The sequence below is a fragment of the Triturus cristatus genome, chromosome 4_1 (genome assembly GCF_964204655.1).
Source record: "Triturus cristatus chromosome 4_1, aTriCri1.1, whole genome shotgun sequence".
Taxonomy (NCBI): Eukaryota; Metazoa; Chordata; class Amphibia; order Caudata; family Salamandridae; genus Triturus; species Triturus cristatus.
In genome coordinates, this window is record NC_140585.1 from 491,205,679 (window position 1) to 491,219,144 (window position 13,466).

Consider the following 13,466-nt stretch of genomic DNA (forward strand, 5'->3'; position numbering starts at 1 on the left):
CTCAAGATCAAGAGTTTAGACCGCTCTCCCTCTGGTGGCAGCAATAGTGAGTTTTACAGTGCTGAGAGAGTAGTACGCACACCCGGAGATGTGGCGCCTGACTTGAAGGAGGGGGTTAACATACACCAGGAGGTTCAAGGGCATGAGGTAGCTCCAGTAGTGCGCAGTATCCCTGAAGGGAATAGGGTAACTGGCGCAGGGGTTCATAGTCCTAGTGGAGGGAGGGACACTCTACTGACTCTAGCTGAGAGGTACAGGGAGAGGGGTTCCCCCAACATTGAAGTCCTGGTGGGTGAGTGTGAAGACCGCCCAGAAGAGTGTGGGTTGTGGGACAGAGACAGTCAGATACTGTCTTGCCAGTCTCAGGAGAGTGGTGTGGAGTACGTGTGTGAGGCACTGGATGGTAAGGTGAAGGATAGTTTGGTTAACCCCGCTAGGGGGCTGTGTGATCCAATTGTGGGAGAGCATATTGTAAGTCCCTGTTTTCCAGAGCTATGCCAACACCTGTGTGAGGGTGAGTTCTCTGACCGCAGAGAGCCCACATTGGAGGCAGACATTTTGGTGGATTCCAGAGGGTCTGGAGAGGCATTGGGGAGTGACCCTGTGGGGAGTGGCTCAGGTATCTTCCAACCCAGAGTGGTGGAAGTGGTGCAGAGTAGCCCAGCTAGGTCCCATGGTAGTGGGAGGGGTGTAGGGGCTCACGTCCTGTCTCAGTGGAGAAGGAGTGAGTGTGGGGCTGCGTGCCCCCAGGTGCCCGAAACCCAGTCTCAGAGCCTGGATGGTTCTTTAAGGGAACACCAGGCGGGGAGCCTAGGCTGTCCTGATGGGCCGCCCGTCGTACGGGATCCCCTAGTGTCTGGTGAGCTAGGAGTGTCTGTAATCAGACCTCCATCATTCCTGGTGTCTGGCAGTACCGCTCCATTTGGGAGGGTGCAGAGGTCCAGATTGAGGGGTGAGAGGGGGAAAGAGTCCCCAGTGGAAGAACCAGTGGGTCAGGGGCCAGCCAGAAGGGCTGCGTCGCCGGTGAATGACCATGGTGACACCACTTCTGTCCTGGGGGATCTTCAGGCACTGTCGGATGGACAGGGGTCGGGAGATCAGCACCAGGAAGACTGTCACGCGACACAGGAGTTCTGTGTCACCCTCAGGGGGGGCATGCGTGCTCCCCGGGAAGTCCTGGTGCGCCAGGCGAGCGTTCAGCCGCGTGGGTTGGTCCCAGGGTTGGGAAGCCAGGTTCAGGTGTTGTCTGACCTGGAGGGTGGGACCACTGTAATCAGTGTCCTGACCCATGTTGCTTCTGGGGGTACCACACCAGTTGGGGGTGGGCAGTACTCTGGAAGGGGGTGCAGAGGGAGGGAGTCCTCACCTCTGACCCCGGCTCAACTGAAGGGTTTAGACCCCAGGTTGGAGGGCCAGGTTCAGGGTGTCCCCCCTGACCTGGACGCCCAGTTGCCGGATAGAACCCCTGAACTGGTGGGCGAATTGTGCAGGACACCTGCCCCAGGTGCCCTGGCAATTCTGGAAGGGGGTACCACTCCAGGTGGGAGGGTACAGAGCCCCAAGGAGAAGGACTGGGTGTGGGAGAGGCCACCACAGTCTTGGGTCCAGCCGCCGGGTACAGTCCTGGGGCTGGTGGGTCAGTGCCAGGATGTCATACCAGGCCTGACAAGGGGGAGAATGGACAAAGGGTGCCAAGCACCTGGGGCTACTGCCCCCCGCTCCCTGGCGCCACAGAGGATTGAGAGCCCTGAGAAGCATACGGCCTGGGTCTCATCCCTGACTACTGTCAGTGGCCACTGTAGCATTTTGCTGTCTGTCTGTTGGGACACACCTGTGGGCCAGTTAAGGTTAGGTACTGCACAGGTGGTGTCCACAGGTGAGGAGAAGGGTTCCCCATGGATTGGCTTGGTGGGCCCTGAGAGTATGGACAGAGGTAGTCCGATAGGTTCAGATTGGCGTAGAAATGGAGTCTGCCCCTGCAGTTGCGGGCCAGGTCCTTGTTCTATCGCCCCAAGCAGGGAAGACCATCACGGTGGTGATTGGTCTACCCTGCGTTTTGGCTGGAAGGGGGTTGTGTTGGACTTGGCCCTTTTTGCAGGGTCATCCCTAAACTTTTTGCCTTCCTCCTGTATTTTTTCTGACCTGTTGTTGGCTGTTTTATGACTCTGGGCACCTTACCACTGCTGACCAGTGCTAAGGTGCATATGCTCTCCCTATGGTAAAATGTATACATTGATTGGTGTCCATGTTTGGCTTATTCGGTTTACTATCAGCCCCTAGTAAAGTGCACCAGGAGTGCCAGGGCTTGTAAATACGAATGCTGCTGGTGGGCTTGCAGCACTGGTTGTGCCACCCACGGAAGCGGCCTTGTAAAATGTGTCTAGGGTCTGCCACTGCAGAACCTGCGTGCAGTCTGGTACTGTCATGCTGGCTGGGCAAGTGCACGCACTTGCCAGCCTCCAAACCTTCCCTTTGCCTCATGTTAGTCACCCCTATGGTAGGCCCACGGGCAGGGTGCATTGTAGGCATAAGGTAGGACCTGCCCTGATGTGTGTGGCATGTCTTAGTAGTGAATTACAGCCATTTTCGTTCTTCACTATTGAAGGCTACCTGCTCTCCATAGGCCAGAATGGGCTGCCGGGATCACGCCAACGCTGTGACCCCAGTGGACTCAGAGAGCATGGTAGAAGTGTCAAGTTTAGTATGCCTGAACTCAGGATGATAAAATACTTCTTGTAGTCAAGTTTATTTTAATATCCTGGGTTTGTAAATACTACTTTTAGAAAGTTAGTATTTACTGACCTGACCATCTCAGTCTGCCTCTGCTGTGTGTATGTGTTCTGCCTGGCAACAGTAGGAGCAGGGTTGGGGAATCCCCAGAGACAGGTTGGCTGCCAGGTGGTGGGTAGAGAGATTACACCTGGATGGGTGGGAGGAGTACACCTTGACTCTTGAATAGACCTGTGCTCTGCCACCACAAAGCCGGCGCCACCCCCTGTGGGGCGGCTAATGTCTCTGCCCTGCTGCTGAAAGGAAAGAGCAGAGTCACCATAACAAAGTGCTCCAGAACTGGACTGAGCCAGGCCTAGGCCCCCTGGCGCTAAAGAACAAACGAATCATGGTATAAAAGTAGGAGCCTGGCTCCTAAGAAATCAGAATCCTGTTTACCACAAAGAACCTCTGCCCGACTAGAAGGAGAAGGAGACGCTGGAGGAGCTGGCCTGCTGCCTGCCTTGCTGAGAAAGGAGAGGAAGAGACTTACTGAAAGGACTTTGCTACTTTGTGCTTGAACATTCTCCAAGGGCTTGATCTGAGCTTGCCCCCTGAACTGAACCCCAGGAACAGTGGGTTCTCTGTGCTTCTTGCTCATCCTCCAATTCGAGCCGTGTGGGCATCCCGCTGGAAAAGAGACTGCGCCCCTCATCGCCCCTCCTAGGGCCGTGACACTCAGGAGCTCGCCTGCCGCAATCCCGTGAGAGCCCCGCTCCGTCCGGAGCCGCTCTCTGTCCCCGGGCCAGGCCGCCTGCACCCCTGTCACCGCCTGCCATTGGAGTGCGCTGAACACGCTATCACCCCTCCTGCCGGAAGCCGTCCGACGACTGTGATCTACGCCGGGTCATCCAGCTGCACTGACCGTGCCCTGTGACCCCGCTTCGCTATCCCCGGACATCTCAGGCCGCGCCGCCCCCGCTGTGGAGACCCTCCTGCACCGCCGTGCTAAAGGGTCGCTGGCCGCGCCTGCCTACGTGCCCACGCCTGCTGATTGAGGACCCAAGAACACTTCCCAAGCTGAGAGTCGCACCGATCTGTGCCGGCTCTCCACATCACGAAAGAAGTTCCAGTATCGGGCTCGGGGCCCGCAACGCCTTATTTCCCCGTTCGCAGGAACCGATCTCTGTGAGTACTGGAACTACAAGTAAAGAGACTACGAACCATCCATTTGAAACTACGAACCAAGAACATTTGCCTGCTGTATAACCTGGTGGCCTAGCGACAACGTTATTGGTCTTGTGATAAGTCTGTTGAGATATATATACCTTATTTTTACATAAAGAATCGTATTTTTATATATATCCAAGTCTGGTGTCCGTTTCTGGGGGGATTGATGTATTTACTGTGTGTACGATTGTAAGTGCTTAACCAACAACGCCTGAGGAATCGCCTTGGCTGCTCACGCCACGCACCTAGAGGGTGAGCAAGGGTCATTCGCGAGGGGTTATCCTGCGCCCTGACGTGGAGGAGAGGGTTCCTGCTTGACACAAGGGCAACCTTGCGTCAACCAGAGATCCCCGACTCTAACACCCCGCCTGTGCGGGCGATTAGCGCAGTGGGCGGAGACGTGACGGAACCACTCTGTCATGAGCACAGCGCCACCGCACCTGTCCCCAAACCCCCCCAGCGCCGCGGCGGAATTCCTGCCGCGGCGAAGGGGTTAAACCGTTCCAGGTAATGAGGAGCAATAGGAAAATCTGTGTGCCTTCACATTTCAATGCAAAAGCACACTACAAAATACTCCTATCTCAGCGATAGATTTTTCAAAGAATACCATACAAATATCAATGTGTTTAGCACAACAACACGATTCCGAAAAGAAAGTTAGAACATTTTTCAAAATATTTTTAGAAAAATCGAATGTTCTCACCTGTAAATTATGGTAATGTTTGGCCCTTAGATCAAAAACTTAAGTACCTAATTAATGTAATGTCCTACTCTTTTGATGGTCTACATTTATGGGTGCTATACATGGCATATGGACTTCATTGCACCGACCAAGCATGGACAGGCACAAGTGAATGCCTCATGCAAGTGCGATGACCTGTAAATCACTGATATAACTCATAGTGCGTTGCAACATGTTTCTCGCTTGATTGGAATTCCTAAGCAATCACTCCGAGGATAGTGTGTTTAATAAAAGGAGTATTTCGCTACCATGACCTGTCCTGGTGTGGAGTGTCTGGCTTGTGCCCAAATGACGCTTGACCATTAGTTTTAATGCCAGTGCACCCATATTAACCTTTGACCTCATGTATGAGTGTTTATTTGACCCTTTAGCTGCACATTATGTGACATTTACCTGTCACAATAACACTGCACAATTGTCATCATCTTCCTGCCATTATTAACTCCCTAACAGAAAGCACCATCAAATGCACAGCACAGCATCACAGGAGCACGGCATGGGGCCAGATAAGTGATGGCTTCCAAATAAAGGGAAGCAACAGTGGTAGAAAGTGAGTAGAGGCATGCAATATGTAAATGAAAAGCCAGCCACCAGCACAACATGATGGCTGTGAGGTAAAGGAAAAATAGAACCTGGCAGCTGGGAAAGAGACCTGCTACACTGTCGTCCATGAGTAGGGACATGATGTGGAGAAAGAAGCAGGGAGCAACGCGTGAGTCGCAAGTACCCACACGGGCATCTACACAGAAGGAACAAGTAGCCCTGAGTGAAAAAAGATGGGGCCCATGCTTTTTATTTTGGGACTGCCGTGCATGGTGTCCCATGCAATAAGTACAGAATATTTAACTTGTTACTATAGGACCTTGAAAATCAGGAAATATTTGGGTAGAGTAGCTGCTACAACCCACGCCTTGTCTTATTACACTTCCAGTAAAGGACGAATGCAGTGGAAATGATGGGCTGGTGGTAAGTATGGGTGAGCTCAGTACATCTTTAAGTAATCTTGTTGACACCAGTTCTAAAACGTTAAACTGAAGGAGTAAGAAAAACCATGACCATCAAAGCATTATTTGTTATGTGATTAGCTGGTCGAACAGTAGGGCTCCTGTGCTGAGCAATAAAAGACTGTTTGGAAATATGCAACTTTTATGCCCAGGTTAAACAAGTGTGGAAGCTATATAGCTGCTCGGAGAAAATAAACGCAATGTTTTTTGAGAGGCAGACTGAATTATGCAGTTCGGTTAAAAGTTAAAAACATTATATAAATGCACTGGAAAATACACACGAAAGGTTTTTCTTTTTTCAATTTTTATTTTACCTCTTTACTCAGTGAAAGGATAACTTAAAACTAATGTTAGCCTCTGAAATAGCGAATTATTTCTTTCAAGGTCATCTAAAATTTAACGCCCCTAGTATAGGTTAAAGAAAAAAAGTTGAATGATAACATCAAAAAAAACCTTAAAAACAAATACATTTTCACATACGGTTATGAAGTTTCATTTAAAATATAAAAAATCTGTTCATGAAATATGATTTGGACAACATAGGAAAACTTTTGAAAATAACAAAAATGTCTTGCGAAATATAATTCATTCAGTATTATTTTTTCGCAGTATCACTCAACTTGGCAACTCTAATCATTTTCTTTATAATTGTAATAAAATGTTTGGATGTTCTCAGATATTTGTAATAAAAACCTGTTGTCTGAATACACAGTTACAAGTATGAGACATCAATGACGCATGAATCAACCACCAGTAACTCCACTTCCAACATATCCCCCTGCCTTGCTGATCTACAGGAATCAACTGTAGCAGATACCAGTAGGAAAGTCGCAGGTAAGAAAATGTTTCACAACTGTGTTGAATATATTCACAATGGGCATTTTTCTAAAAATATAGATAGATGTGCAAAATATCGTCAAAAAGTCCAACGAATGCCCCTTTTCGTTTTTTTCTCAACATCAACACTACCTTCATGACCTGAAAACATTAGTGTTTAATAAAACGTTTGCAATTGCTTTGGCATGCAAGAGATCTGCGATCAGATAGTCCAGTAAATGAAATAAAATATTTGTAGCTGCAAGCTGGAAAATACTTTACAAACAGAATGAATGCTTATAATGCTAATCAACAATCTTCTTTCTGGTATAGCATCTGGCATTTAGGCCATGTCGTTGTGTGACAAAATGCATAAGCAGTCTTTTTATGGTTTAGCATTTTCCATTTACTCAGCCCCTCCTTATTAATAAAGGATATGGCTCAGCCCCCTGTCGACTCTATACATAAAGTAAATGCCATTTAGAATTGCTCCATAGCTGAATCCAAAGCCACCTGGTCTGCTGACCACTAAGGTTGCGGGATTTAGCACACACCTTTGAGCGTCTGTCTGTCATTTGTGTGATTCACTCAGTTAGACAAGGCCACCTTGTCTGCTGACCACTAAGAATGCAGGATTTAGCACACGCTGTCCAATGCCTTTCTGTCATTTATGTGATTCAATCAGTGATACAACCTTAAGGACTAAGCATGTAACCTTGTCCTCAAAATCTGTGGGCATGGCCTTTAGTTTACAAATATTATTTCTATTGTATTTACATAACTATTCTAATGCACATTTGTTGTTTTAGCGGCCTTTTCACAAAGAAATTGTGGAGTATGTAAAGTGGCACACCTGCAGTATTCTTTTATGTACTGTTAAAAGCCATTGTAAAGTGGCTTCAAACATCTAAACTGAGAAAATAATGGGCTATTCATAGGAAAAGTAGAAATAGAAAGGACTTTTCCATCTTTGTACTTTTACTAATTCGGAGTTGAACGTTTTGGTGTCTGTCCACAAAGGCATGTAAGAGTATGTCACCAAGGACCACTTTAGTACTTTTTCCTGTTCTTACAAATGATTTTGTGAATCAGTCACTTGGTGTTTTAATAAACACTAAGGGCCTGATTATGAGTTTGGTGGTGTGGGAGTGGGACAGTATGCCAACACCCTGCTCCCACACCAGCAAAAACCACCACCAACTGGATTACAAATTGTAATCCGGGCCAATGGTCCTGCATCAGCTGGCCCACGGTGATGCCTTTCAAAAGCTCATAGGAGAGTCTTAGAAAGACAGTGCCGTGGGACCACCACAGAGTATTTCAGCACAGCATGGACTATAAAGTCCATGCTGTGCTGGAACAGAGAATCACTGCACATGAAGGCACAAGATGTGCCTCCCTGCAGGCACCCCATGACATTGAGGCAGAAGGGGGCCCTGTAAGCCCCCCTGAGTTTCTTAACCACCACCGTTTTCTTGGAAGCCTCACCATCATTAAAACTGTGGTGGAGAGGAAACTCCAAATATGCCTAACATTCTAACTTCCAATGCCCCACTCTATTCCAAATATGACAGGCAGTAACTTTCTTTAAAGTGGCAATGTCGGTCCCAGATCGCACACCAGTAGGAACACCTCTATGTCTTCCCTGAGACACTTGCATTCTGTCATCCATCCAGCTTGTGGGACAAAAACCCCCTGCGTCATACCTTGATCTCCAGCAATCGACAGACCTTGAAACCCTTTCTAAGCAAACTTCGTCTGAGCGAAATTGAATTTCTCCTTAATTTTCCTCTGCTTCATTTCCAATTCATTGCAGCAATAGTTTGTATACCACAGGACTTCATCTACCGACTTTGATTGCCAACAGATGACATTATGTGTGATGTGTGAACTAATTTCAGGTTTCAGTCCCAGAACAAACTTCAACACAAAAATTCTGATATCCTTCTCTTTGGGGTATTCAGTTTCACTATGCTGTTTGAAAACGTGCAACAACCTTTGTTAGTATTCACAAACAGTTTCTTTTGGTTACTGAGTCATTCTCTTAATTTATAACCAATCAATATCCCTTGGAGAAATTGTTCCCCTCAGGAAGTTTATTACTGCCTCATATTTCTCCATCAATATAGGTGATGGAGCACCTGTTCCTTTCTCACTCTGGAGCTCAGCTTATTCGCCATTGTACATACATTTTACACTCAGACCATAAATATGCTGGAACTACAACGTCAAAGAATGTATCTAGATCCTTCCACAACACCTTCAAAATTTGAATAAACCTTTCCACCTGATCATACCACTGCACTGGTTTATCTCTCAGCTTTGGAAAATTGTTTGTAAATGCAGTCAAATCACCTCTATTCCATTACAAATTCACATAAACACCCCAACTACTTCTTCCAATGGATGATCTGCCAATTCTCCCACATCACCCTGTCTTCCTTCCATTTCCCTCTTTCATGCTTTCTTGCCCATCTAAGTTCTAACATCTCCACATCCTTCCATCTGCAGATGCATTCTATCAATTCCATGATATCAACATACATCCTTGCAACCCTCACATTCTCAATAGCTTGGTCATCCAATTCAACTCTAGATTTTTAAATCAAATTCACATCATATTTCTTTGCTATTCCTGCTAAATAACTGTGTGTAGCAGCTGCTCTTTAGGCAATTTCTTTACATAGATATGTTCAGGACTTTCCTATTGATCTGTATGACCAAAATCCAAACATCCCTTTATTAATTCCTCCAAATCAATTTTTAATTTTGCAGTGTCAAATATTTAGCCTTTTTAATTTCTGTACCCTTCGGAGGCTTTGTAGCTTCAACCCTTCTTTCCCTAGTCAGTTCATCAATCCAAGCTGATAATCCACCATCTCCACTTCCAGGTAGATCGCTAGAACCCAAAGAGGTCGTAGACTATAGTTCCTCCTCCGTCAATCAAGGCTTGTAAATTTTGTGGAGGACTCCACAACACTAGCTGAGTATTCTGTGTAGGCGGTACTTTGACAACTGGTTTTGTTGTAACCTCTAGGCTTCATTTGATTTGGTGTGGTGCAGTAGGGATTAATTGTGGCACAACTGGGTCAGAGTCAATGGGGACCACAGTTATCGGTCACCTCATTACAAATGGGGCAATTTGTAAAACCTATAAGGTCGTTCAATGGAAGGTAATTCTGGTTGTACTGGAGCAGTAGGCACAATCTGACTCGCACTAATGTTGATCTCTCCTGGATCAGTATAGGTCACAGGAGGTGGGATCTTCCAGTATCTCATCTCCTGAATCAGTGTCAGATTCATCTCCTTCTCGCTTTATCCCGTTCTTTAACTTCTGATGTAAGAATAGGATACAGTCTAGTTCCCTCAGAAATTCTCTTCCTCCATCTACACTGCTCTTCATCCCATTGGGTGTTTGCATAATTTTTCATTGCTCTACCTGTTCTCCTCTGACATGTTTCTTTCTCCTGCTTTCTTGTAACCTTTTCCCAACTCTGTAAAGTTTTATATTGAATTGGTCAAGGTGGTGGCTCTGTCTCATACAATTGTCCCCTCAAATGATCTATAATTCTGGTGTTAAAAGTTCCATAACTAGGGAAACGCAATGCACCCTTACCTTCAGTAATTCTCATCCATTGTTTCAACCACAAGTACATATATAATCCATGCTCAGTAGTCATTGTGTAAGCTGGAGTACCCTCAGGAGGCACCTCCTCACCTTTCCGAACAGGAATAGTAACATCTCCCCTCACAAATTTCTTAAAATCCTTTAAAAATTTCATTTTAGCCACTTAATTGACTGAATCATTTTCGTTAAACCAAATGTTCTGATATTGTTCTGTATATGTACGACAAGAAATGTCAATCAACCAATACCAGGGTGTAGCACACCAACCAGGCAATCCAAGTGCGAACACTATGATGTCATCCTCTCACTCCTAGCAACATCCACCCTCCTTCACAATTTTTCTCCATTATTTCGATCAACAATAAGTCTTGTTTGCTTAGCTCCTTTCTTAGAGTAAATATTTAGATCCACTTTCACTCAGAAATATTTCACAATCACAAGTGACTTCTCAACCAGCAAAAATTCACACCAATTAATGCAGCTTCACCCTAGTGCGCAAAAGGTTTCACCAACATTAACAAGGTAATTAATCACCAAAACGTGTCCCTACTGTTACTGATGGAAGTGATGGTACCTCACACTCCACATCTCCAGGTCTTTTTGCAAACCAAGATGAATATCCTAGAATCTTTCAACTTCTTGGATTCTGCAATCAACTTCTTCACAACAACAACTTTTCAATGCTATTCCTGTAAATATTGATTCCTCCAATTTTAACTCATTCACTCTATTCTCACAACCACAACATTATTCTCCCTATTGATACTCACAACTCCAAACTGCAATCGCCAATACCATAACTGCTCATCACTCCATCCCAAAACGGGCAATGGAAACTGGAATTGGGGACAATTAAAATATACTTTTGGTAATATTTTGATGCTCTATTCTTGGTGTAAAACTATCAATCTGCTACCAGAAACTGCTGGAGCGCAAAAAGGACTCATCAAGATGGTTCAGACCTTTAACATACACTGACTTACAAATGTCACCATGGAGAATCCCAGGGGCTATGGAGAGGTCAATGGACCTTTTCCACCATTTGAGGAATTAGAGCTTTCCTAAAGAAAGTCATTAAAACGTCATAGACATTTAGAATTTGCAATAAGTCAACGGAGGTAGATTGGGATAGTTTTAAAACCTTTTTTTATCATAAGGCTGCAGCAGTTTCTTTATTTGGGTGTGGGGGCGTTGACCCACCACCCCTGTTGCTCCCACAGTCACATTGTTAATCAAAAGTGCCAATTTGCCAAATGTTATTTAGTTACCTCGGCTGCAGCATGTTTTTCCTGTACGCCCGTGTCTGGGTAGTGCTGATTGGCAGTCAGGAGCTAAAGGCTAGTACCCATGTCAGGTGCACAGGTCTTTTATTCTGGCCAACCAGACATATGCACTTTAGGCTTCTACATCGCACTGCTAAGGAGCCAGGGGAAAGCGCAGCACAGCTGCCCCAGTCTCCATTGGAGCGCTGGGTTCCCCTGCTCACACTAGCCCTCTCTTTGCTTTTGTTCTGTTTACTAGTAAAAACAGCATGAGAGCAATGCACGGATTAGTTGTTTTTGAAACAGTGACGTGACAATGACGAAGTGCTGCTCAGCCAGAAGTCTGGGATTACTGAAGAGAGCAGCAGCAAGTGCCGTCTCCACTGCCCAGAGAGTGTTTCTAGCAATTTACACATTCCGGCACTGACTGAAGCAAAATAAAAATAGCAAGGCACAACTAGCCGCGGCAGAGATATTGCCCCATGAGGGGGCAACTTCCAAGTACAGTAAAAGTTTAATTTGTGTTGGTGTTGACCTCAATAAATAGAGTATTAGGTCATTTGTTGACGCAGCTCTGTAATAGAAAGCCACTACTACCCGTGTCTCCCGCGCTTTCCCTTTCTCACACCAGAAGTCCCTGCTTCTACCCGATTCACTGCTATCTTAAATGCTTTCTTTCTCGGAAGCTGACAATCTTTACTCTACTAACGAGGCGCAGGAGCCCGGGTCAGCTAAAAACAGTGGGAATCTCCCCGCAAGATTATGATGTTTTGTTGGGAAGTACCCTCAACCAGATATCAGCCTATGTCAATATAAGAAATAATTAAAATATTCCCCTGGTGTTCCTTTGCCTCGACTACGGTACTACTGGAGTTTGGAAGCCATTTTCCTGATTGTGATATTGTATTTAGAAGTGTCTTCAGTCAGATCTCAACCTATGTCAATGTATGAAATATCTATCTGCAAAGAGTAACTTTGGCACATTCCCCTGCTGTTCCTGTTGTACGTGCTGTTAGCGGACTAGCGCCGCGGGGACACACGCAGTCTTTTCTCCCTGTTTGCCGGGCCTCCTGACGTCGCGGCCAATCGCACTTCGAGGTCGGCCGTGACGTCAGGCGGGGGCGCGGCAGATGCGGATGGAGCGCGGAATCCCAATGAAGCGGTTGTCTCTCCGCTTGCTCCTCGTGGGCCGTTACATTTGTGCACAAAACGAATAAAGTGGTTTTTGCAGCATCTACGTCTCGCCTCCCTCACTCTGCCACTACAAATGGCGACGAGGGTCAATTAACGTTGTGCGGCCCACGAGTGGAGTCTGGTGCTCTGAGCCCCTCGCGCTCCTCCATTACTGCGGTGCTGCCCCCTGCTGGTCTTCTTGCTGCCCCGAGGGGCCCCTGACGACGTGTGGCCCGTCCTGCTGCTGGCTGGGTGCTGCCTGTCCCTTCTGGGCCCCGGTGTTCCAGTTTGCTGCTTGCTGAGGGGGCTGGAGTGTTGGACCTTCCTGTCTCATGTGCCCAGGCGGTGTGCCGTGAGGATCGTACTTCTCTGTCCCGCCCGGTGTGCTCCGGTGAGTGAGGGGTCCTACATGCTGGCGCATCTGCAGACGTAGTCCAGTTCTGCGTGCTGAGGTTCCAGGTCGTGCTGTCAGCCGTGCCTGTTCGGTGGCTGTCCTTGTGGTCATCGTCCTCCTGCTGTGGTCCCTGATCTCCAACGATGGCGCAACCCGTCAACATCTGCGTGCCTCCCCTGTTCCTCGATTCTCCTGGTAAGCCGTGCATGAAATGGAAGGGGTGGCTACGCGCGTTTGAGAACTATATCGTTTCCATAGACGGTGAGGGGTATAGCCCCGAGCGCAAGAAGGCACTCTTGTTCGGACTGCTGGGGAAGGCCGGCCAGGAAGTTTTTGACAGTCTCCCAGTGTTCGTGGACCCCCCTGGGGCTCCCGCTCCCCTGAATGTGTATCAAGAGGCGGTTAAGCGGCTTGAACTGCAGTATTCCGAGGAAGGTAACATCATGGTGGGGCGCCATAAGTTTGCTTTGCGGCGACAGGAGGAAGGAGAGACTATTGAGGAGTACAT

General features: G+C 47.1%; 1 protein-coding gene across 1 annotated transcript in view; it reads left to right on the plus strand.

Annotated features, from left to right (window-relative positions):
- The window catches only part of SLCO1C1 (solute carrier organic anion transporter family member 1C1), a 536,144-nt gene that overhangs the window by 158,887 nt on the left and 363,791 nt on the right, over positions 1-13,466 (plus strand). Inside the window, exon 5 of the mRNA XM_085652717.1 lies at positions 6,398-6,519. Within this exon, the coding sequence (XP_085508843.1) occupies positions 6,398-6,519 (122 nt within the window). The remainder of the gene's footprint in view (positions 1-6,397; positions 6,520-13,466) is intronic.